The 26,827-nt window shown below is 40.2% G+C and overlaps 1 protein-coding gene across 1 annotated transcript in view; it reads right to left on the bottom strand.

Moving 5' to 3' along the window:
* Positions 1-26,827, bottom strand: part of BCAS1 (brain enriched myelin associated protein 1) — an 89,906-nt gene that overhangs the window by 31,174 nt on the left and 31,905 nt on the right. The window contains exons 5-16 of the mRNA XM_063459701.1: positions 21,348-21,509; positions 19,450-19,512; positions 15,446-15,595; positions 11,783-11,815; positions 11,382-11,570; positions 7,973-8,014; positions 6,536-6,577; positions 5,567-5,731; positions 4,730-4,771; positions 3,627-3,806; positions 2,776-2,817; positions 583-762 (exon numbers count right to left, since the gene is read on the bottom strand). Coding sequence (XP_063315771.1) covers positions 583-762; positions 2,776-2,817; positions 3,627-3,806; positions 4,730-4,771; positions 5,567-5,731; positions 6,536-6,577; positions 7,973-8,014; positions 11,382-11,570; positions 11,783-11,815; positions 15,446-15,595; positions 19,450-19,512; positions 21,348-21,509 — 1,290 coding nt within the window. The remainder of the gene's footprint in view (positions 1-582; positions 763-2,775; positions 2,818-3,626; positions 3,807-4,729; positions 4,772-5,566; positions 5,732-6,535; positions 6,578-7,972; positions 8,015-11,381; positions 11,571-11,782; positions 11,816-15,445; positions 15,596-19,449; positions 19,513-21,347; positions 21,510-26,827) is intronic.

Raw genomic sequence — 26,827 nt, forward strand, 5'->3', positions numbered from 1 at the left:
GCTCGAAAAGAAAAAAAACTAAACAAAAAAATCCACCTAAATACATATGGGGAAATGTTCACTAAACTTCGATATTGGTAACAAAACTTCATGATATCTACAGATCTTGGTGATCACATTGTGATTTATACATTTATAGAAATACTACACATGGTGTATTTTTATTATTAGATTTATCTCAAGAAAATTACTGTTGGAAGAGAAACACACCTTTACGGACTGAAGAATAATATTAAGAAATTATTTTATCCACATACAATAGAAGATCAAGACAATGAGAGATTGTGATTTCCATTAAGGGGTGAATTGTAAAGGTTAAACTATCTACTGATCTATTATGGGCCTGTTATGGTCAATTACACTGTATTACTGCTGGTATTTGAACCACTGAATGGAATGTAAGAGGCAAAATAAACCTCTCAGCAATACTACAAGAAATTAGAAGATAAAAGATACTGGCCAGCTAGCATGGGGTGACTATCTAATTTTAATACATCACTGGGGCAGGTGTTTACTGCACTGTTGAGAGGGTAAAACAAAACCAGAGAAACCCTAAATGCCAGCAGATTGATCATTGCCAACCTTTCTCCAGAAAGGCACAGGTCGAGAAGTAGATTCCTTCATAGAATTTTTTTCTTCCAGTGAACTTTGCATTATAATTTGAGGTTGTGCGTTAGGTTTAGTTTGCTGGATTACGATCAGCTCTGGAGCGTTTTTTTCCACGTTGACAGGAAATGATACAACTGCTGGTTCCTGAACGCCCTAAAATACATATTACTTACATCAAATAATAAATAAGCAAGGTTTAATCGAGTTTGCGCAAAATGATCATGGGACATTAGCAACAATGAAGAATGTCACAATACTTCATATACACTTATGGCATTTTAGGATATTTATTTACAGATTATAAGAATATTAAAGAATTTAGTTCATTAATATGTTTTAACCCCTTAAGGACCAAACTTCTGGAATAAAAGGGAATCATGACATGTCACACATGTTATGTGTCCTTAAGGGGTTAAAGGACCCGAAAGTCGCCCAGACCACTTCAGCTCAATGAAGTGATCTGGGTTCAGTGGCCATGTATTCCTAATGCCATCATGTTCCTTAAATTATTAACACAACAAGTATCTACATTAAACTGCTTTTTGGGTTGACTGACTGGTAGAATGACCTGCCTCGAATCTACAGTACTTTATACGATTAAAAGAAAAACTTTATAATTAAATATTGACATTTACCATCGCACAATATCACACGTTTACAGAACAGTTCTAAATTGGGAATGTTTGACAAGTATAACATGACAACAATTGAGTTGTGTCTCAGAAAATAACATTTCCCACAAAAAGCAGAAGAAAATATTGGGTAACTAATAAGTAAAAAAAAAAAATGAGAAATGGTTCTACAATAGGGAATTGGTTATTTCAAAGAATGCTTTGTGATTATAAGAAACACCCGACCCATCCATGAGACAAAAGAGACGAAAGATCAGAGCTTAACGAGGAACTGTCACTTCTGCAATTTTAGCACAACGTATTACAACCACCATCACCACTTCTGCTGGAAACACTGCACACACAGCGTTATCTGCACTGGGGTTCCGGGGGCTAGTTACACCCCTGGCACACGTGACTGAGATCCGGGCTGCCTAATGTCAATTCTGTGCATGGAATAGGCCAGGACTTCATTTTTTATTCATACATATTCAAATATTTATGTGATGCAATGGATGTATAGCACTCCTGGCAGACAGCGCTTGCAAGGGGAACCGTTTTTTTTTTTTTACCCGTATCACCTCCAAATAAAATTGCAGTTTTTTTTTTTTTTTTTTTATAAAAACATTTCCCACCCCTCACCCTCCTCTATAAGATGCCTGCGATTGGACCTTGCAATGTTAAGAAGCCACGTGGTAAGTAAAACTATTTTTTGCAGATTTCATGCAAAACAGGAGAGGAGGGGGTGATGCTAATTAAGAGTGCCTAGTAGGGCATTTTATACAAAAAGGGTTGGAGTAACTCATTAATAGCCAACTAAGAGTTAGCTCTTGAGTGTGCTAAGTGTTTTTTAAAATGGTTTATATTTTCTGTTCTTTACGTTTATATATCTTTTGCAGTACTGTACACTTGACACGTGCACATCGGCACTGCTGGAGAAAATACCGAACTCGCAAGTGTGCGTACATCAATTCTCCATTACATACCGGAGGCATCATGGGGAGGCAAAGGCACTGCAACACGGATGCACAGCAGCAGAGGTAAGTATTGGATTTTTGTTTTTTGTTTTTTTGTTGATGGATTTAATCACCCCATTAAATACTGGAATTGGAATATTTCCAGCTATTTTGGGCAAAACTAAAAAAATTGACTTTGAGTTTCTGACAATTCACACAATGGAGACTAACGCTGTAAATGCAATACTCCAACCTAAACTGGTAAAAACAAGATTTTTTTCCTGGTATGAAAAAGAAACAATAAAAGAAAGAAACAATCTTACAATCTTCAAGAAACAATTCAGACCTCAAAACACATCCATTATATTACTTAGAGTCTTTCTGACGTGTATATATTTAATAATCAATATATAAAGAAAAATCTAAATATTACAAAACTAAAATATTTGTCATAATATTTAATCATATGAAAATCGCATTGAACAATTTTAAATGGAGACCTTAGATAAAGTTTATTGTCAATAGTAAGAAGCCAATAATTAAAATGTACGATGACAATTGATGAGAATATTAGAATCGCTAGGACTATATGAACTTACATTGGCTTGGATCTTTACAGATGGTGGTTCTGCTTTAAAAGACTGTGGAAATAAAACATTGTTACTAAGCTGTATAAAAATCAAAACCTTTAATAAATAGGAGAAAGCGAAATACTGATTTAAGGGCAATGATTAGAGGAAGAATCCCAGAGAAGGTGAAAAGGATCATGAAAAATATTGCAAAGGAAGAAAACAAAAAGGAAAAGCAAATATTTCTAACATACGATAGGCCGCGCTGGGCTCCAGTTTGTAACAGAAGATAACCCGTTTACAGGTATTACTGAAGAATAAAATCAGATAAATTATCCAGACAGAAAATAACTGAATATGATCATCAAAACTTTAACTTCCAAAGAAAAGCTCAATTATTGTGATTAAAATAAAAAGCCCAAACCAAAAAGCTTTAGACGAGGCAGAAGCAGGAATCAGATCAGCACAGAAAAAGGTCTGATGGAACTCCGTTCTATTTTAGGAAGAAAAGGAAAGATGTGAAAATTCTAAACAAGGAAAGAATAATCTTTGGATAATAATCTACATGGTATTCAAAAAGCTGCGATATTGGAATAAATGGTTTTGTTCTTGAGGATATGAACCAATGAGAAACCTATTTAGAGGCCTTAACAGCAAAAAAGAAAAAAGGCCAAATGGAAGTCATACATGACTCGAAATATATTAAACTAGAGTCATGTCAAGAGACCGTGTGTCACTGAATATGAAACGGGTAACAAAGTTGCCTATCCGTGGGCAGCACCATATTGAGTTTGTTTAGAGGTTCCCTCTTACACCTGGATTTGTGGGAGGGATAAAGAAACAAGACAGAGGGGGCCGGCAGCAAGTAAGCCATTGCCAACCTTTCTCCAAAATGGTACAGGCTGTAACGTAGCTTCCTTGACGGAATTGCCTTCATCCGGCGAGATTTGTACGGTGAGCTGTGACTGAGTGTTAGGATTCGCTACTGGAATCGAAATTTGCGGAGGAGCGGATTTCTCTGAATTTAGTGATACGGATACAACTGCCGGTTCCTGCACATCCTAAAATACATTATTAATCAAAAACTAGATAAAATACACATAGAATGTCAGATTCGACACAAACAAATACACAAAGTTATTACATACACAGATAACAACGAATTGGAAAAGTTTAACCTGATCACATATTATTATTATTAGCCTTTATATAGTGTCGGGCTACTAAACTGGTTCATGGATTGCAGGATAAAACTTACCAGGAAAGGTTAAAGGACCTTAACATGTATAGCTTGGAGGAAAGACGAGACAGGGGGGATATGATAGAAACATTTACATACATAAAGGGAATCAACACAGTAAAGGAGGAGACTATATTTAAAAGAAGAAAAACTATCACAACAAGAGGACATAGTCTTAAATTAGAGGGACAAAGGTTTAAAAATAATATCAGGAAGTATTACTTTACTGAGAGGGTAGTGGATGCATGGAATAGCCTTCCAGCTGAAGTGGTAGAGGTTAACACAGTGAAGGAGTTTAAGCATGCGTGGGATAGGCATAAGGCTATCCTAACTATAAGATAAGGCCAGGGACTAATGAAAGTATTTAGAAAACTGGGCAGACTAGATGGGCCGAATGGTTCTTATCTGCCGTCACATTCTATGTTTCTATGTTTCTAATTATACATCCATTCATTATTTACACACCTGGTACTATTTTAAACCAAATACAGGATGTGTATGCCCCCGCCTCCCCACCCAAAAAAAGGTAACATTTTTAAAAATATATTTATATATATTGGAAAGAGTATACTTCATGTTATTAATCCAAGAGCACAAGAGAAACCTTGGAGTGACTTTTTAGAATGTTGTAAAGTAGAATTGTGTTAAAAATGCTTCTTGGATAAAGTGAGAATCAATCAATAGAAAGAGATACAATTGTAATTGGTTGAGAACTAGACATTAAACCAAAACAAATGAACTCACATTTCCCTGGATGTTAATGGGTGGAGGATCTGCCTTAAAAGACTGAAAATAAAGGATTTATTAGTATGGCAAGTCAAACAAGTAGACAAGGAAATCGTGTCGAAAGTGGAGACATAACGAACTAGCAACAAGAATATATTAGACAAAGATAAGTCAACAAGTGATCAATTGGGAGAAAAAAGATTAAACAAATGAAAAAATACTATTTGCATGGAAACTAATCTGACCTAGTGGAGTTTTCAAAAGGTTTTAATTTTAGGAAATAGCTTTAAAGATGTAGGTTTAATTAGGGTTTAGAATCGGCAAACTCCTGATAAGAATATTGTAAAAGAATGTTAAAATAAAGTTTTATCCCCATTAATAGCTCTTCCTAATGGCACATCAATCACGAGACCCTCTCCAGACACTCTCAAACTGGTTCCCAGGATTGGCATGGTAGCCAATGTGTAACCAAATCCGGGACAGGCGCAACTCCACCCAGACTGCACCTTATATTAACCATCAAATAGATCTACAATATGGCTAGATAGTCACAATACCACCGTGAGCTGTCATACAATCTGGGATTTATAGCACATTTTATCCAGCCGACTTTAATGTCCTCAGCTTTAAGTTTCAGGATAGAAGCAAGTAATAGTTTAACTTGTTTATGCAACATGAAACAGTCATTACGGCTGCCCAACGGTAGTGGGAGTCTGAACACGGGGCTCATAGCTCTAAATGAACATTTCATAGAATGAGATTCAGGATCTGCTCAATGCACAGTTTACTGGCTAAACCCATCAGGAATAAAGTGATAGAGACAGTGCAATCCCCAGAGTAAAAAATACTGCCAACCTTCCGCCAGAAGGGCACGGGACGAGAAGAGGATTCTTTAACAGTTTTTCCTTCATCCACCGAAGCTTGCACTGTGATCTGAGATTGGGCATTGAGGTTAGCATCTTCTGTTAGTATCTGAGGAGTATTTACAGATACGGATACAGGGACCTGGTCCTGCACTGCCTAAAAACATATAGTAATCGACACGTGAGTTATTAGTGTTAAGAGACAGTCTGACACATAAAATGTTAGTCGTAGTATAGTTCAAGTGCGATCTATATATCTAATGTCACATCAAGGTATTTAACCAGGAAGTGTACATTTACACACTATCTGTGTTTGTGTATATTTATATAAAAACAAAAAAAAACTAAAACTTGTTTAACTATTCATTAAGAATTCAGACTATGAGTTAAGAGAAAATGGGTGTAATATTAACGTTGTGTTCAAAATTCTGTAAATGCAATACTTCAGTTTGAAGCCAACATAGAACATTTCAAGAATTTACAACACTGTTAACCTTTTATATTACATTTATTTGATTTGTATTATAGATAGATTCACAAGGGTCGAGCACACGGTCTTTTACAAAATAATGATCTTCACCCGTGTGAAAACGCCATCCACCTAGCACAGAAGTCAAGAAGACGTGCGCTCAAGGGATTTGTTGAACACAATCTGTATCACACAAAAATATCAGCGTTTTCAGTCTCAAAAGGAGACAGTCATCAGGACGCCAGTGACATGTGAAATCTATCATTAAATACCCTCCCCAGGAGTCCAGAAAGAGGATGGCCACCCATAATGTCACATCACTGGCGTTATCACTGTTAAAAGTCTCCTTTCGAGACTGAAACGTTGATGTATTTGTTTAAAACTCTGCGTATGGGCTAATAAAACTGTGAAGATTTTGTTTAACAATTCCCTTGAGTGCACCTCTTCTGGACTTGTATATAATCCACCATCAATGCTATGAAAGTCACTTACATTCCCTGTGTTCGGGCTGGTCTGTAAATCTTCCTTTAAAGACTGAAGAAAGAATATTATCATTAATTCAGATGGTGCAAAGTCAAGGCACGTGACAATACTTATACTCTTAGCTGGAAAAGATCATTGAGCAGTCGATATGTTGATAGAAAAGGATTTTCGCAACACATTCGAGGAGTGCTGGGCCATCTCTGTCATTATGTCTCCTTAAACCCCGAATGTTAACACGCGATACTTGCATTCTAAAGACCGACGCGTTAAATAGAATCCCACCTATAGGTGATCTGTATTAGTCGTGGTGGCTTTATTGATATATATATATATAAAAAAAAATACAAGGGAAGAATAAGAGTCCAGGAAGCCACAACCAAGAAAAATATGGAAAGGCTTGAGAGTTGGCTCGGGAATTAGTTATTAGAAAAAACGGCAAGAACCATCTCTGCAGAGAACCCATATCCATGTTTCCCATTCCACACGCGTTTTACTTATGGGACACTTTACTAAAGAAGGGAAAGGAAAAAAAATATCATACACTGATCTCGAATAAAAGAGAGAACAAAAATATAGAATTTATAGCCGCATTTATAAGAAAAGAAAATGGTAAGATATTCTTTAAACTCCATTATAAACCTGAAAACGACTCACTCTGAATAAACACATAACCACTATCAGTGAACATACACAAACACAATGCAGTTACATTCACAGACTGTAGATGGCAGCAGAGGCAAGTTTTAGAAGTTCCAAAGCTTTGAACGCCATTATTTAAGTAACTGCTAATCACATTATACATTATGAGTCGTTGTCTAAAGGTACACGTTATTACCCACAATCCCTCACTCTAAAGGTACACGTTATTACCCACAATCCCTCACTCTGAAGGTACACGTTATTACCCACAATCCCTCACTCTGAAGGTACACGTTATTACCCACAATCCCCCACTGCAATGTAAACCATGTCGATTACATTTTTAATTTTCTTTCTAAAAAGGAGCCATTTGAATCATTAATATCGGATTTAAATATTTATTGCGAAATTCCCCCTATTGAAGTCTAATACATGTTTGATACATAGAACTAAGTATTAAAAAAAAATCAAATATTAAATAAATATTAAATCAAAAAGATTTACTAATTAATTGTCGTATTCAATCAATGCAGGTATAAGCACAAGGTCCGAATGTTCCTTATATTTCTTAAACTGGTCAGAAGTTAGGAAATATATTTAGCCAGACAGACTGATTTATTATTTATGCTTTTCTGATTATTTTTTTATGGGATAGATCAACTTTAAATCACATCAAAACCCATGATTAAAATCCAAGTAAGAACAAGTAAACAAAAGACATTGAGAAGGTTTTTCCCCACCAGTAATTAGCCAAGTTTTCCGATACAATATGAGCATGGAGAGTAAAGACGAGAGTTATAAACTTACATTCTCCTGGACCTCCGTGGGTTGGAGATCTAATTTAAAAGACTAAAGACAAGAATGTTAGTAGTAAGACACACGGAAAATGATATGAAAGCAGACTATGACATTTACAAGATCTGAGACGGCATTGAATCTGATTGATGACGCTTATCACAGCTGGGGAGCAGGTAGTGGGTAATTCTACGTAGATGAAACCACATTTAATTTCCTTCACTCTAATACATGCGTGATCAGTGAGATAACACTGCCATGAGCTAAATGAAGCTAAATATGACTGAGCTAGTCAGGAGTCAGACATAGGTGGAGGTGCATTGGCCAACTTTTCATAAAACTCAGAAAAAGAGGAGTCCACATGCTTTGGGAGGGGTAAGACAAAGAATGAATCATCTAGAGAAGGCAATTCCAGCTTTCTCGAAGGGCAAAGGGATGAATAATAATGGTTATTTTATTTAATGAATGGACCACACAAAAAATGTTATTGAAGAGAATTAAATATCATTATGTTGCAAAGCATGTCTAAACCACCTGACATTATGCATGAGAGGGAGCCAAATTCATTCATCAGTGGAGAACAGTTCCTCAGTAATAATTACTGGCAGGCAGCTTACACAATGCAAGTAACCAAAAGGAAAATAAAGCATTAAGTAAAATTCAACTTTAAAAGTTCAGTCGACAATGGAAGGGTAGCAGGAAGAAAAATAATCTCAACCAGGAGACTATTTCATTGCTCGTTATGCTATGAAGCTCTCAGTTTGGAAAGTAGACAATGGTTCGGGCACTCAAGGTTTAACCACAAAAGTTGGTTTATTAGGAGACTGCAAAGGCAACTTTTTGACCCCAAATGGTATTTGTTAAGCCTGAATGCCTGCATCATTGTCTACTTTCCAAACTACAGAGTGAGTTTTGGCCTACCTTAGGTCCAGTTGCACCCTGGGGACCAAAGGAGTGTCGTGTTCCATTGTTTTAATAAAGTTATCAGTGACTGCAAGAGGTCCAGAATGGTGCACCTCAAATTCCGCATCCTACCAGTTCATACAGCTAATTATCAGACTTGAGATTTGTATTTCCTTGTTCTACATTATACCATATTCAAATATGAAATATAATTCTTGATGGCATCATAAAATAGTTGCTCCTAAAAACTCTATGTTTGAGTCAATTTCCATGAAATATTTTGTGACATGAATCAGTGTAGTTTTGGTAATTTCTGCACATTCTACATTTCTCATCATCATCCCGTGCAACGTCCTTTATTATGAATGTTGAAGAATTCCTTATAACAGCACACAGCCCTTGGAACCAATAACACATCTCTAAATGCCCTGTTCCACCAGCTTCCCAATAGTAAAGCCGTCATTACCAAACTTGCTTTTAAGAAGCATAAAACAGTCCATCTTAGGCCCCTTTATTTATAAGTAGGCCCAACTTTCTGGTGGCCTCATTTAAAGAGTGGAACTTAACCCAGAAATTTGTATTAAGCCTTATAACCCATTGGGACTTCACTCAAATTGTAAACTCACATGAGTAGAGCCATCAAGTCCATTTATATCAGTTTATAATTATCATACTTCAGCCATAAAGTACACCGCGATATATTGAATATTTCAACGTGCAACAGTGTTTAAGTGGGGCTGTTTGGTAAACATGTATTACCGTAGATAACCACCAACACTGGGAATTGCTGTACTGGTAGCTCTTAAATAAATGTGCTATAATGGAGCTCCCTGTACCCCGACTGGGTACCTCTGCCAAAAGACCGCTTCCTAGCTGGAACAGGGATAAACCGCAGCACTTCTGACCACAGTCGCTGTGACTTGACTGGGGTCCTGGAACCAAATGGGGAATTCGCTCTAGACACCCCAGGCACTGGACAACACTCAGACCTGTGTGCTTTTTTTTTCCTACATAGACTTTCCCCGTTGAATCCTACACACTGGAACAGTGATTAAAAATTATCCCTTTCCCCTCCCAGTAACCAGACGACACATAGTTCTGGGAGTACAAGCTGAAATGCCTTTATCGGCAGCCACAACTGGCCTTATGTGAAGGTCCCCATGCAAGGATCTCCCCCCTGGACCTGAGAGCAGACTACAATAAAAACATACACACAATGACATTGGCTCTCAGGTCCAGGACACTCCCAAATAAAACAAGATAATCCCTCCCCTATGCCTGGGAGATAATTGAGTCAAGCACTGTATTAAACTCAATTATCTCCAAGCACAAAAAACACACATTTCCCAAACAACCTAAAAGTACCTTAAAAATACATAAAAACCCCCCTTATAGCACCGATCCAGGTGACCAACATAGCCAAAAATATCCCAGATCGGTTCAGGGGTTCAGGAATTTCCTGGAAGTCATAATTTGACCAACCGCACGCATGGTCCCATGCCCAAAACAGTTCCAGAGAATCAGGGCTTGCAGTCGGTCTAGTCAGTGAAAAAACTACTGAACATAGTCAATAGTCTTAACCTGGAGCTTGATCCCCTTGTTCGTGGGAACGTTTCCATCGAACAGTGTTTTTCTAAGTGTTGTAGAACCGAACACAGGTGGTCATGGAGGTCCAGTGGGTGTTTGGGAGTTTCTGTGTCCGAAAATAGTTCCATGAACTCGACGACCAAACACCTCTGCCTCTGTTCATGCGAACAAGATGGCCGCCACCTCGTGGTCATCCATAGAAAATGCGGCCACCCAGATGAACACTTGGAACACTGCGGTGGAAATTGCTACAAAGTATCAATTAGGCTTAACAAGCTCCAGGGTGGTCTCCGGTTCGGCTGTTCGGTTCCTGAACCATATAGTCAAAATTCACGAACAGAGACTTTTACATCACTTTTTACAGGTTCAATAGTCTGTGGGCAGGAGGCTGGTAATCAGGCTCCTCCAGGGGCTTGTGGCAAACTCACTTGTTGTTTGTTGGGGGGGGAGGAGGGGGGGGGGGAATTGTGCCAAATAGTTGATGAGATTGTGGAGATAACATCACCCACACAGAATTAAAAAAATGTAATTTCAAGCAAGCAGCTCATCTCTTTACAGGATCTAGAATCTTAAGAATATTGACATTCTATTCACAACTCTTACAGGGTTTGGATAGAAGCCCACCAGTTCTATGACATTATTTGAAACATATTGGACTATATTTTCTCCTTTTTTTTTTTTATACCAGTTGACAAAACATTAAATAATTCGCAAATACTACTTTTAACTTTCTTCCATGGTTGTAGCTATTGCCATAAGTTGTTTCTACGATGATCCCGATACTAACTTTGAGATGTTTTACCAGCTTGGATTATGATATTTTTTAATACACCGTCAACATAAAGTAAAGTAACATATTTAATGCAATAATTATTCAAATCTGCAAAAAAGCGAATATATCGATTTGTTAAAGAAATTACACATTGCCAACCTTTCTCCAAAAAGGCCGAAGTCGTGGTGCAGATTCCTTTGCAGCTTTCCCATCATCCTTTTGGGTTTGTGCAGTGATCTGTGATTGGACATTGGATTCAGAGGGTATAGGGTCCAGGATTAATATTGGCTCAGGGACTGCTTTCTCTGCGTTTACAGACACAGACACAACAGCTTGTTCTTCAGACACCTAAAACATATATTAGTCATCGGGGGATGTGTTAGTGGTTACATGGGAGTCAGAGTCAGCACCAAGTCTCAAACATTCAGACCTAAAAATATACATAACTAAATAATCTCAAAAATATGCAAGAGATATAAAATGATATATTAGAGGATGTTACGAGGATTAAAACAATCGACAAACATAAGAATGCGTATTGCAACTTATTTCATACTCACTTTCTTTCCACTGGCTGGTTCTTCCTTTTGGGACTGGGGGGAGGGGGGTGACAAACAAAACAATAGATTATTGAATATATTTGTTTCAGGACATTATGATCTGTTTATCATCTTCAACATATAGTGAAATACGTAATTTATTATAATTAAGATAGATTAAATGCTGGGATGTATTACAAAATTAGTGAGAATGCGTTTTGTTAGTTTATTTTTGTTTTATATAACTTGACTGTTGGCTGACCTCAACCATCAATCAAATTAGAAAGCATGGCAGCCATAATATACTTACATAGTTACATAGTTACATGGTTACATAGTTATATAGTTACATAGTTACATAGTTACATAGTTACATAGTTAAATAGCTGAAAAGAGACTTGCGTCCATCAAGTTCAGCCTTCCTCACATATGTTTTTGCTGTTGATCCAAAAGAAGGCAAAAAACCCAGTCTGAAGCGCTTCCAATTTTGCCACAAACTAGGAAAAAATTCCTTCTTGACCCCAAAATAACAGTCAGATGTCTCCTTGGATCAATCAGCTATTACCCCACTAATTAGAAATTATATCCCTGTATGTTGTGTTTTTGCAAGTATTTATCCAATAGCAGTTTAAACATCTGTATAGACTCTGACAAAACCACCTCTTCCGGCAATGAATTCCATATCCTTATTGCTCTTACTGTAAAAAAAACCCTTTTCTTTGCCTTAGATGAAATCTCCTTTCTTCAAACCTAAATGTGTGACCTCGTGTCCTATGTATTGCCCTGTTTATGAATAGATTTCCAGATAATGGTTTGTACTGGCCCCGAATATATTTGTATAATGTTATCATATCCCCTCTAAGGCGCCGTTTTTCCAAACTGAAGAGATTTAAATGTTTTAACCTTTCTTCATAACTAAAATGCTCCATTCCTTTTATCAATTTTGTAGCTCATCTTTCTTTAGAACTGGTGCCCAAAATTGCATAGCATATTCAAGGTGTGGTCTTACCAGCGATTTATAAAGAGGCAAAATTATATTTTCATCTCAAGAATTTATGCCCCTATTTATACATGACAAAACCTTACTGGCCTTAGCAACAGCAGATTGACATTGCATATTGCTACCTAATTTGTTGTCTATAACAATTCCCAAATCCTTCTCGTGTGTGGTTATCCCTAGTTCACTACCATTTAGGGTGTAAATTGCTTGTGCATTCTTAACCCAGAAGTGCATAACTTTGCATTTTTCTACGTTAAATTTCATCTGCCATTTTAGTGCCCAGTCCCCCAATCTATCCAAATCCCTCTGCAGCAAGGCTCACATTTTATTACTTTACAAAGTTTTGTGTCATCTGCAAACACTGATACATGGCTTTCAATGCCCATTTCAAGATCATTTATAAATATGTTAAATAGAAGCGGTCCCAAAACCGAACCCTGAGGGACACCACTTACCACTTTTGTCCAGCTTGAAAATTTACCATTTATGACAACTCATTGTACTCTATCCTTAAGTCAATGTTCTACCCAAGAACAAGAATATTCATCTAGACCAATTTCTTTTAGTTTGAAGACTAACCTATTGTGAGGAACCGTATCAAATGCCTTGGCAAAATCCAAGTAGATCACATCCACTGCAACATTAGGTTGCCGAATTTCCGAAGTGTCGAAGTGCCGAAGTTCCGAAGTGCTGAAGTGCCAAAGTTGCCGAAGTCTTGAGGTGCCGAATTGCCGCAGTCCCGAATTGTGAAAATCCCGAATTTCGGACTGCCGAACCGAACCAAATTTTTTTCCCATGCACATGCCTACAACGCGCCTATCTTCTCACCAAGTAAAAGCAAGGCACGAGTCCTACAGGAACTTTTTTTTTTACAGCAGGCACTAACCAGGGGACGGCAAAAAATGCCGCCCCCAAATGCTGCGGCTTTCTACCTGTCAGAGGCGTCAAGAGAGCTGTGTTCTCCCAGCGCTGCTCCCTCGCGCGCCGATACTGATGTCGGGGGCATCAGTAGACAGCCCGCGTGGCGTGAGGGAGCAGAGCAGAGAGGAAACAGCTCCCTCGCCGCGTCTGACAGGGAGACTGGCGCCCACCTCACTGAAGCCCCACTGGTTCTCAGGGACAGGTCCACACAAGCTCTCCAGGTAGGGAGGCTGGGTGGACATTTGTAAATGTTACAAATATAAATAATTTGTGAGTGTATGTGTGTGTGTGTGTGTATCAGTGTCTGAGTATGTGTGTGTGTGTCTGTGTTTGAGTGTCTAAATATTTGTGTCAGTAAGTGTATGTGTGTGTGAGTGTCTGAGTATGTGTATCTGTGAGTGAGTATGTGTGTGTATGTGTGTCTGTGAGTGAGTGTATGTGTGTGTGTGAGTGTCCGAGTATATGTGTGTGTATGTGAGCATATGTGTGTGTTTCTTAGTATGTGTGTGTGTGTGGGTATGGGTGTGTGTGTGTCTGTGAGTGTGAGTCTGTGAGTGTGTGTGTGTGTGTGCACGCATTTATATATGCATACAAGTGTATACTTTTTGGGGGGTTGGGATCTTGGGTGAGTTCCCACACTTTTTCCCCCAGGACTTGACCCCTGAGTAAAAGTGTGTGTCCCCACAGAGCCCACTTTAGCCCTGCATGGACTTCCACGGACTCCCTTACTGGAAGCCTGAAGGACTTTGAGCGGCTCATGCAGATATAAACCTGAGAAGATCTGATCGGTCATTTCCCCAGCCTGGAGATTCAGAAATGTTTGCATTTATTACTGTATTATGTCACTGCGTGTAGATCTACTAAATTGGAGTGTTCCTTTAATACAAAGCTCCCTGAAACTATTCGATTTTTGGAAGACTTTCAGAAATACCAGAATGTTCTCACTGACAGCGATCACATTACACAATGCAGCCAAACATCGCTGGACATCGTTTTCAAGGGTGCTTTTTGTTCAATGTGGCTATTTTTTAGGTTATTGCTGAAGGCCATCACAGCTATACTGGTTTCTCAAACTCTACATATTTCAATTTATCTTCATGACATGAATTGTCACATCGCTGATATTCGGAGACTAATGTTTTAAATACTTATTGATATATTATTAAATATTTATACAACACTTTTTAACCTTGTTAATTGTATCGGTCAGTAATATTGATTAGTCCATAAAGCAAACATCATGTTAACGATCGTTAAGTCAGGGGTGGACAATGTTGGATAATGAAAGAGTGTATTTTCCTGTTAATTTAGGGTCATAGAGCACAGGTTCTGGGGGAAGCCTGCTTAGAATGTTTCATTTTTTGTAAACTGAATTTAACGAGCATCCTTCATCCTGAAGACAGTCCGTGGGACTTTCAATGTCATAATTAGAATATCAGAAATATATCTAAATAGACTAGAATGGAAAGAAAAAAATGACATTTCCACCCGCTGACATCTACATGGGAGGAATATTAGTATCCATTAATGTGAAAGCGATGCAGTATTAACGTTGGTTATAAAAGCCAGTAGGCACTTCGTTTTCTTAAATGATAGTACTGGAAAGGTCGAAAAACCCTAAGTCCCAGATGGTACATAGTAATCGTTTCATTAAGTGGTTCCCAATAAATGAAAAAAGAAAAAAAAGACCACCACTCAATTCATTCCAAGTAGGTTACCATCTGTCTTAGAGTTTTTAAACCTCCATCTATGAAAATACAGACCTTCTGCCTAAAAAGTCTGCTAAGTGTTCGAGATTTTGGGCTGTCTGATTTCTTCGACCCCTTAGCTTCTGCGTCTAGAATTTGCTCTGAAAAGCTCTTTGATTTCTCTTTTTTCGTTGGTGATTTTCTCAATCCTCCGTTGTCTTTTTTCTTTCGATCAAAGGATAAGACAAATATTGGTTAGATGTCACTTTGTGTCCGGTAGCTGGACTTCCAGGACAATTCATGGTGAATTCCAGGTCATGTAGAACCATTTTGAGTCAATAATGTGCGAACTGGACTCTTTCATTTACATATAGAGCATAAATATTGTCCCTGTAACTGGAATGAATTAATAATATCGAATCTCTGGCACAATTTGAACATTCAGCGGGATACATTCATTGTAACTACATGGCAATCTCCAATTTACAAACACTGCAATATGTTCAGAAACAGAAACAATCATTTTAAGACATACGCAGGCTTCCCCAAACTCCGGCCCTCCAGATGTTGCAGAACTACAACTCCCATGATCCTCAGCCGATTTCATTCATAGAATCATGTGAGTTGTAGTTCAGCAACATCTGGGGGGCCGGAGTTTGGGGAAGCCTGACATATAGCATTACGATACTGGAAATATGTGGTTCACAAGTTAGTATAACAAGTCTGGGGCTATGTTTGGGAATACAAACTTCAAAAAGGCTCGTAAACATAGAATATATAATTTACTGGTCGTCAGTATTATACAACATCTACAGCAGTGTGCTAAAAAACAAACGCACAAAACAGCCTGTCCCCTAAATGGCTGCTTTAATGGAAGCTGCTGCTGATTCGCGATTTACAGAGAAAAAACTACAAACTAGACAGAAAATGATCTCTCCAATTACGTTTTATCACTTGATTATTTTAGAACTTTTTATGTTGGCTCGGTGTGCACTGGCCAGGTGGCAGGGAATGAGTTACATTCGAAGAATAGTCTGTCTTTATTCCAAATTATTAAACAATAAAATATATTAACCAAACCGTGAATTAAAACCAGGGTGCACAATGTAGGCCGAAATCCCTGCATTTCAAATATTCTGCTATAATTGGGCAATTCAGTATTGAGTTCACGGTAATTCACAGTCTATTTACTAAGCTGGGAATAGTGAGGAATTGAAAACTGAATTGCAAAACATTTATTCTAAAATTGCCAAGTTATTATTATAGCTTAAATGGAAAAGTTTTCTCCCGTTACCTAAACTGAACCAATTTGGGTTTAAACTCACTGTTTAGTCAACAAACGATTTTATAAAATAGCCATTTAGAAGAAGCTCATAAAACCCTGATTGTTCTCGGGTGCTTCTTACAGACCAGGCTGCTGCTGGGATACAAACACTGGGCTCAGCCTGCTTCGGCTCATGGGAAAACAAACATTGGGTCCAGGATATGCAAATCAAGCTGTCACAATGTGTCACACAAAAGGTTACCTGAACACTGTCACAATGTATCACACAAAAGGTTACCTGAACACTGTCACAATGTATCACACAAAAGGTTACCTGAACACTGTCACAATGTGTCACACAAAAGGTTACCTGAACACTGTCACAATGTGTCACACAAAAGGTTACCTGAACACTGTCACAATGTGTCACACAAAAGGTTACCTGAACACTGTCACAATGTATCTATACAGGAACGAAAGCACAACTCTGTAAGTAAAGCTGCCCTGCAATGAGGAGGATTTAATCCCTGATCTCAAGCAGTATATGAATGCAACATTGTGCAGGGCACCACTTTTCCTGCCCTGCCCATTAACAGGAGAAAGTGATGTGCAGCTTAGGAAACATATTGGATCTGATATGGGATACGGAATTTGCAAAGCATTTTATTTCCAGAATCCCCATAGAGATTATTTTAATAATATAAAGCTCTTTGGTGGGGTCCGAATGTAAGTGTGTAACTCCCCAGTAGGTAAATAGTTAATATCAAGAATTCATTTAGCTTAATCGCCATCTTCCAACTAAAGGTCTCGTCGTGAGATCACAGACTTTTGGAACATAGAGAGAGTTACCTCCCTTCCCCCCAAATCGGAATAATTAGGAGATGATTCACTAAACATTGTGCTGCTAACAAGAGTCCCAGGCCTGGAGAATTTACTAAATTTGCAGAAATAGAAATCAGTCATTTCTAGCAGTTTGTTAGATCACCAAGTAAGTCATTATTGCACAAAATTAGGATAACAGTCAAAACATGGAAATCTGGATCTTAAATGGACAGGTTAAGCAATATAACCACCGCATCACATTGCTGCTACAAAGCTTAAAGAGACACTATAGGTGTCAAAACAACGTTAGCTTAATGAAACCGTTTTGGTGTATAGATAATAATAATTTGACATTTTTATAGCGCTTTTCTTTTCTTTTTTCTTTTTTTTTACGTCTGTAAGATCATGCCCCTGCAGTCTCATTGCTCAATTATCTGCCATTTAAGAGTTTAATCACTTTGGTTTATGTTTATACAGCTCTAGCCACACCTCCCCTGGCTGTGACTGACACAGAATGCAAGAATAAATGGTTTCATGTTCTAATCAGATGTTATCTTGTTTTCAAAGTTTATAAATCCTACTTTGCTAATTGGCCTGTAACAACACACAGGAGGCTGCTGCATAGTCTGGAATACTAGTAAGTGAGCAGGAGATAAGAAATTCCAAATTAAGCTGAATTCAAAATAAAGGAAGTGTAAACATTAGATGACTCTTTACAGGAAGTGTTCATGAAGGCTGTGTAGGTCACATGCAGGGAGGTGTGACTAGGGTTCATAAACAAAGTGATTTAACTCCTAAATGGCAGAGGATTGAGCAGTGAGGCTGCAGGGGCATGTTCTATACACCAAAACTAATTAATTAAGCTAACTTTGTTTTGGTCACTATAGTGGCCCTTTATAAATCCACGGAATGGTGCCTACACAGAGCTGGTCTAATATACCAAGCTTTCGTGGTTATGTAACTGTTGCTTAAAGGGACACTATAGTCACCTGAACAACTTTAGCTTAATGAAGCAGTTTTGGTGTATAGAACATGCCCCTGCAGCCTCACTGCTCAATCCTCTGCCATTTAGGAGTTAAATCCCTTTGTTTAGGAACCCTAGTCACACCTCCCGGCATGTGACTTGCACAGCCTTCCATAAACACTTCCTGTAAAGAGAGGCCTATTTAGGCTTTCTTTATTGCAAGTTCAGTTTAATTAAGATTTTCTTATCCCCTGCTATGTTAATAGCTTGCTAGACCCTGCAAGAGCCTCCAGTATGTGATTAAAGTTCAATTTAGAGATTGAGATACAATTATTTAAGGTAAATTACATCTGTTTGAAAGTGAAACCAGTTTTTTTTTTCATGCAGGCTCTGTCAATCATAGCCAGGGGAGGTGTGGCTAGGGCTGCATAAACAGAAACAAAGTGATTTAACTCCTAAATGACAGTGAATTGAGCAGTGAAATTGCAGGGGAATGATCTATACACTAAAACTGCTTTATTTAGCTAAAGTAATTTAGGTGACTAGAGTGTTCCTTTAACATAAAAATAGCACCAACATTATATCTTTTCTATCACAGTATATAAACACAAACCATCAATGTTATTAGCAGATGGCTACTGGCACTAGGTGACAAGCAGTGACTACAATTCCCAGGATCCTTTGCCAGTCTCTAGGTCAGCAAAGTATCATTATGACAGTTGTAGTGTTAGAACAGCCGAGAGGCAATCTGTTGGATACTGTGGCACGAATTAACATCTTATAGATACAATTATTTGGTGTATTTTACATAGTGCTATGATAGAGCAACATTTAGCATAATACATTGATTTGTCATCAGTTATCATAAAAAATAAAAATAAAATAATAATAATAGATTGTATCACCAGCTTCGAATCTCAAAGTGCAATTTCTTTATTAATATTATCTAAAAGTAATTATTGTGTTTTGAATTAAACACATTTTCAGTAATATGTATTCTTAGATGTAGGTTCTGAATCAGTTTCCTACCTTCTCTTCTGGCTCATTTTTTACCTCTTCTTCAGATTTCGGGACAGGTTTGTTAGAAGACACCTTTAAAAAACCAAAGAGGTAATGTAAAAAATAAAAAAAAAATGCAATTTATACCACTACTGCTGAATATGAATCCTGCATACAGATATTGAGATATCCATCAAATTCTGTTGGATTCTGGCTCCTATTAACATGCATTGCATTACAAACATCTTTATCTGAAACAAACCTAGAACGTGATGGTTCATCATCGTGTGTTTGTCATCTATCGGCTAAGCTTCGACTTTTAGAAATCTCAACATTTTGACAGCAATTAAACTAAACCTCACAGTGAGAACACTCAGCAAATGAACGTAATTGGCCTCTCTTCCTGAAAGCGCTCTCAAAATGATTATTGCCTCCCCGGCCAGTGGACAAGTTATAAACGAGGGGATGTGATCAAAGGAAGAAGGGCTTAAACGCTAGAATCATGTGATTAGTTCGGAAGGCTTGATACGGCCTACCTGGAGTAAAGGCTATACTTTAAAACTTCCCCATAATTATAAACCATGGGCCTGCAAACTCAGGATCAAAGCACCTGCAGAAATCTACTAAACCCTAATAATGCACTCAGCAACATGTCAAACAGAGAAAGCCTGCACTCAAACTCCCAATACTCTTGGGCAGCAGAAATGGCTGAAGTTTTCATCAACCCAAATATGTAAACAACTAAAAAAATGACTTGTGTACTATCAAAAATCCCCATGCACTTTTAAATACCAGGGGTTTTAGGATTAATTCAATGGCTATTTGTGTAAGCTCACCTGCCATGTCAAATCCCCACGGGGAGTCCTACTCTAACAATTCACCTCGCTTCCTTCAGCTAAAAGTTACAATCTCTAATGAGACAGAGAGGGGTATCTTTCTAAACCCCTACATACTTATTAACCCTTAACAGGACATACATTGGATAGGCAGCAATACTGTAACAGTACATATAAACAAACAGAAATAAGCCTTGGGCTTTAACTCCCACTACTCTGGGGCAGCAGTTATAGCTCTAGGCTGGAACGTGGTTTATATAACAGAATTGTGGAAGGTGCATAGTCAAAAGGCAAAACCTAGCAAGAAACAAACCTAGTGAGATTTGATCCAAATTGGTTGTTTTGTAAAAGATCTTGCATCTCACTGTTTAGTAGATAAAGCCCTGATTGCACAGGGAGAGCACGTTTGATTTCAACAATTTCAACAACAGGGCATTGTTCATTGTGACACACACACACACACACATTCTTTTGTGCACACAAACGTCTAATCAACAGCGGTTTATCTATGAGAAATATGTGATCAGACTTCTACATTGTGTTAACGCTACCTTTGATAAGGGCTTGAGACCTATATGGCAGCAAGGGTCAATCAACGCTTTGCAGGGTACTACTACATCAAAGAACTGCAATGTTACTAGTCAGATCAAAAAGTGTGTGTAATATATTATATATACACACACAGACACACACACACAGACACAAACACAGACACACACACACAGACACACAAACACAGACACACATTTCTGCATTGCAGTGTCATGTTACCATCTGTATAAAACAATGACTGATTTTATCAGATTATGAGAGAAGGCTTGTCAGAAAACGTTGAAAGTTTAGCTTGGCACCTACTGAAAAAGCCAGAAAGTCTATATAAACGTCTGTTTTAGATAAATCAAGGACATATAACTGAAAAGCATCCTAACTGTGCTCAAAACTCCAATCAGACTATCCAGAATCTGATAAAATATATGTATATAGTCACAGATCACAAGAATAAATGGTGTCCAAATTCTCTAACTCCAACTAGGTTTTGTAGATGTCATTAAAATCTGTACGTCTGAAAGAATATTAAACTGTGGAACCTACCAGGGTTTTAAAGAAACTCATGATTGGATGGACCTCTTCTTGAGGGGTCGATGGAGGAGACTGTGAAGCTGTCTGTGTATCGGTAATGTCTTCTCCTGTTGACAATCCTGGGCTATCTGAGCTTAGAACCAGCACAGAGTCTTGTTTGGAATCATCTGTGATCTGGAAGGGAAGAGACACACACTAACTCCTAGATCCTGTTTATTTAGTGAGTTACAGTCCAAGCGTACTATTCCTTATTTGAATTATTGCTGTCTCTCAACCTTAATTCCAGTCATTCTTCGTCCTACACCCCAAGGACAATTGGTCATTCATGCTAGATTGTTACTGCCCTTTTTCTTTCTATTCTGTAATATATTCAGAGTTTGAAACTGGTTAGAGTAACATTTTGTCCTCTGCAACAGAGCACTGCACAGATATTAACATGCGCGCTGCCTCCAAAACAAACCCCCTTTCATATTAGCCCTGTTCGACAGTTGTGAGCTTAGCCACGTGTCTGTGTTATTGGGTCAATGCTATCAATGGTTGATTATCCAGATACAATGCAAGCCTCTTCTATTCAATGTTACAGACTCTTCAGTAGCAAGTGCTTCACTGAAATATTCCGATGCGCAAGACATACACATTCCTTATATCCTAAAGACTGGGCCTGTATAGAACGATACGTTCAATGCTCAAAGCCAACAGGGAATGGGACAACTTACCTTGGAGAACGTGGGATATTACTTTGTGAAGAGAGTTAGTAAAGTATTTTTATAACGCTTCTTAGAAACCGCGCCATCACTTTCATTTTGGTTTATATTGGCCTAACGGTGTAAAATATAAGTTTAATATCATGATTTTAATCAGGTGTGAACATTTCTCATTGTAATTCTGATACAAAGCTGTAAGTCAGCCATTGGACCAGTCAAATCGGAAACATTACTGGAAAACGAATAAATGAGGAGAAACAAGTCAATGTACAGTATACAGCTTATTGTATAGTATAGTATACAGCTTAATGTACAGTATACAGCTTATTGTACAGTATACAGCTTATTGTACAGTATACAGCTCATTGTATAGTATATAGCTTAATGTACAGTATACAGCTTAATGTACAGTATACAGCTTATTGTATAGTATAGTATACAGCTTAATGTACAGTATACAGCTTAATGTACAATATACAGCTTATTGTATAGTATATAGCTTAATGTACAGTATAGTATACAGCTTAATGTACAGTATACAGCTTATTGTACAGTATAAAGCTTAATTTACAGTATACAGCTTATTGTACAGTATAAAGCTTAATTTACAGTATACAGCTTATTGTATAGTATACAGCTTAATTTACAGTATACAGCTTATTGTATAGTATATAGCTTAATGTACAGTATAGTATACAGCTTAATGTACAGTATACGGCTTATTGTATAGTATACAGCTTAATGTATAGTATACAGCTTAATGTATAGTATATAGCTCAATTTACAATATACAGCTCATTGTATAGTATATGGATTAATGTACAGTATACAGCTTATTGTATAGTATATAACTTAATGTACAGTATACAGCTTAATGTATAGTATATAGCTTAATTTACAGCATACAGCTCATTGTATAGTATATAGCTTAATGTACAGTATACAGCTTATTGTATAGTATATAACTTAATGTACAGTATACAGCGTAATGTATAGTATATTGCTTAATTTACAGTATACAGCTCATTGTATAGTATATAGCTTAATGCAGGGGTGGACTGAGAACCCTCAGGGCCCCCGGGCAAAATAAATCAAGGGCCCCCTTACAGGCCCCACCCATACTCCGCAGCAAGTGCCACCCATGTCCCGCCTCCATGCACCGCCTCCAGCCACACCCTACACAATCTTTAGACACAAGGAACAAAAGTGCAATAATCCCTTCAAGGCCCCAGTAGAGACTACAATTGAGGGCTAATGGGCCATGGAGGGGGGGTCTTTCTAGCATAGGCTATCTCAGTGTCCTTTAGAGAGTGTGTTAGAAAGAATCCCCTCCAGGCCCTATTAGAGACTACAATGAAGTCTAACAGGCTTGGAAGGGGGTCTTTCTAACAGAGGCCATCTCAGTGTCCCTGCTGGAAACAGTCGCCTCCAGGCCCCAGTAGAGACTACAATTGAGGGCTAATGGGCCATGGAGGGGGGGAGCATTCTAGCAGAGGCTATCTCAGTGTCCTTTAGAGAGTGTGTTAGAAAGAATTTCCTCCAGATCCCATTAGAGACTACAATGGAGTCTAATGGGGCCTGGAGGGGGGTCTCTCCAACACTCTGGTTCCTATTCACAATATAGCAACACAACATAGCTGATACCTAGGCCAAGTTGGCTCCTCTTACCTTAATTACTGTTGCTGGCTGGCAGTCTGTGGGCTTGCTGGAAGGCTGTGGGCTTACTGGCTGCGGCTGGCAGGCTGTGGGCTTGCTGGCAGGCTGTGGACTTGCTGGCTACAGCCGGCAGGCTGTGGGCTTGCTGGCTGCGGCTGGCAGGCTGTGGGCTTGCTGGAAGGCTGTGGGCTTACTGGCTGCGGCTGGCAGGCTGTGGGCTTGCTGGCAGGCTGTGGGCTTACTGGCTACTGCCGGCAGGCTGTGGGATTGCTGGCTGCGGCTGGCAGGCTGTGGGCTTGCTGGCTGCGGCTGGCAGGCTGTGGCTTGCTGGCTGGCAGGCTGTGGCCTGCTGGCTGCGGTTGGCAGGCTGTGGGGTTGCTGGCTTTAAGCCTAACTGGTGGCCTGTAGGCTGGCTGGCTGTCTACTGGCCAGCCTGTGGGCTGGCTGGCCTGTGGGTTGGCTGGCTTGCTGGCTACTGGGGCACTCGTAGATTATTTAAAGAAATAATCCATGCACAATAACCACTACTACTCTGTGTAGTCGTTATGGTGCCAGGAGGGCCGGGCCCCCCTCCCAGAGTAAGTAGTCAAACCGTTTAAGAACAGTTTGACAACTTACCTGGGGTCTGCTGGGATATGAGGCTGTAGTAGGGTATAGGAGCAGTGGTGCAATGTGTAAGGGGTGCAGTCTGTGTGAAAGGTTCAGTGTGTGTGAGGGGGTGTAGTGTGTGTTAATGTGTAGGGTGTGTGGGGCAATGTGTGTACGAGGGGGCTGTGTATGTGTGTGGCAATGTTAGTATGGGGGGCTGTGTGTGTATGGGTGGGCAGTGTATGTGTGTGTGTGTGAGGCAATGTGTGTAAATGTGTATGGTGTGTGTGGGGGCAGTGTGTGTGTATGGTGTGTGGGGGGGCAGTGTGTGAATGTGTATGGTGTGGGGGCAGTGTGTTTATGGGGCTAAAGTTCACTCTCACCACTGTGACCACCAGGAATACCTGGTGGTCACAGTGTTGAGAGTGAACTCTAGCCCGTAGCTCCAGGGCTAGAGTTTACTCTTGCAAGAGCCGTAACGTTGCCGTGGTAACCGCGGCAACGATCTGTGCTCGCGCAAGAAGGACCCAGAGGAGCTGCAGGCTGAGCTCCCGGGTCCTCTCTTCCTCCCTCCCCTGCCGGATGCCCGCACGGTGCCTGCGGACAGGGGAGGGGGCAATTGCCCTCCTCTTACTCCCCCCTCCCCCTCTTCTTACCCCCTTCTTACTCCCACTCTCTTCTTACCCCCATTCTTACTCTCCCCTCTTCTTACTCCCCCCTCCCCCTCTCCTTACTCCCCCTTCTTACTCTCCCCATCTTCTTACTCCCCCTCCCCCTCTTCTTACTCCCACCTCTTCTTACTCCTCCCTCTTCTTACTCCCCCCTCTTCTTACCCCCTCCCCCCTCTTCTTACCCCCTCCCCGCTCTTCTTACCCCCCTCCCCCCTCTTCTTACTCCCCCTTCCTCTTTTTACTCCCCCCTCCCCTCTTCTTACCCCCTTTACTCCCCCCCTCTCTTCTTAATCTCCCCTCTTCTTACTCTCCCCTCCCCCTCTTCTTACTCTTCCCTCCCCCTCTTCTTACTCCCCCTTCCTCTTTTACTCCCCCTCCCCCTCTTCTTACTCCCCCCTCCCTTCTTACCCCCTCTCTCTCTTCTTACCCCCTCCCTCTTCTTACCCCCCCTCCCTCTTCTTACCCCCTCCCTCTCTCTTCTTACCCCCTCCCTCTCTCTTTTTACCCCCCCTACTCCCCTCTCTCTTTTTACCCCCCTCCCTCTCTCTTTTTACCCCCCTCCCTCTCTCTTTTTACCCCCCCTCCCTCTCTCTTTTTACCCCCCCTCCCTCTCTCTTTTTACCCCCCCCTCCCTCTCTCTTTTAACCCCCCCTCTCTCTTTTAACCCCTCCTCCCTCTCTCTTTTAACCCCTCCTCTCTCTTTTAACCCCCCTCCCTCTTTTAACCCCCCCTCCCTCTCTCTTTTAACTCCCCTCCCTCTTTTAAACCCCCCTCCCTCTCTCTTTTAACCCATCTCTTTTAACAACCCCCCCCTCTCTTTTAACCCCCCCTCCCTCTCTCTTTTTACCCCCCCTCCCTCTCTCTTTCAACCCCCCCCCCCTCTCTCTTTCAACCCCCCCTCCCTCTCTCTTTTAACCCCCCTCCCTCTCTCTTTTAACCCCCCCTCCCTCTCTCTTTTTACCCCTCTCTCTTTTTATCCCCCTCCCTCTCTCTTTTTACCCCCCCTCCCTCTCTCTTTTAACCCCCCCTCCCTCTCTCTTTTAACCCCCCCCTCTCTCTTTTAACCCCCCCTCCCTCTCTCTTTTAACTCCCCCCCTCTCTCTTTTAACTCCCCCCTCTCTCTTTTAACTCCCCCCCCTCCCCTCCCTCCCTCTCTCTTTTTACCCCCTCCCCGTAGCGTGGCCGAGAGGCTCTGCGTCCGCGGTGCCGACCGGATTGATAGGAAGGTGCACACACACTGAGTGTGCACCTTCCTGTCAGTCCGGCCGGGTACAGGAAACAGAAACTCCTCTTCCGCGCGGAACAGGAGTTTCTGTTTCCTGTACCCGGCCGGACTGACAGGAAGGTGCACACTCAGTGTGTGTGCACCTTCCTATAACTCCGGCCGGCACCGCGGACGCAGAGCAGCTTGGCCACGCTACGGGGAGGGGAGGTGAGAAGCTGCAGCCGCCTGAGCGCTCTTAAGAGCTCAGGCGGCTGCAGCATTTAAAGGGGCGGCCGGGCCCCCTGATGGCGGGCCCCCCTCCCGGCCGGGCCCTCGGACCATGTCCGAAGTGCCCGACCGGTCAGTCCGCCCCTGGCTTAATGTACAGTATACAGCTTATTGTATAGTATATAACTTAATGTATAGTATATAGCTTAATGTACATTATACAGCTTATTGTACAGTATACAGCTTAATGTATAGTATATAGCTTATTGTAGTTGTTCTGGTGTCTCCATCCTGTCTCTGAAGTGTTAGCACTGTAAACACTGTTTGTTTCAGAGCAAATACAGTGTTTACATTACAGCCTAGGGACACCTCCACTCCCCACTCCTCAGATGGCTGCTAGATGTGCTTCCTGGGGCAGTGCTGCACAGTGTGACTGACATC

This window comes from Pelobates fuscus, chromosome 6 (assembly GCF_036172605.1).
Source record: "Pelobates fuscus isolate aPelFus1 chromosome 6, aPelFus1.pri, whole genome shotgun sequence".
NCBI classification, from domain to species: domain Eukaryota; kingdom Metazoa; phylum Chordata; class Amphibia; order Anura; family Pelobatidae; genus Pelobates; species Pelobates fuscus.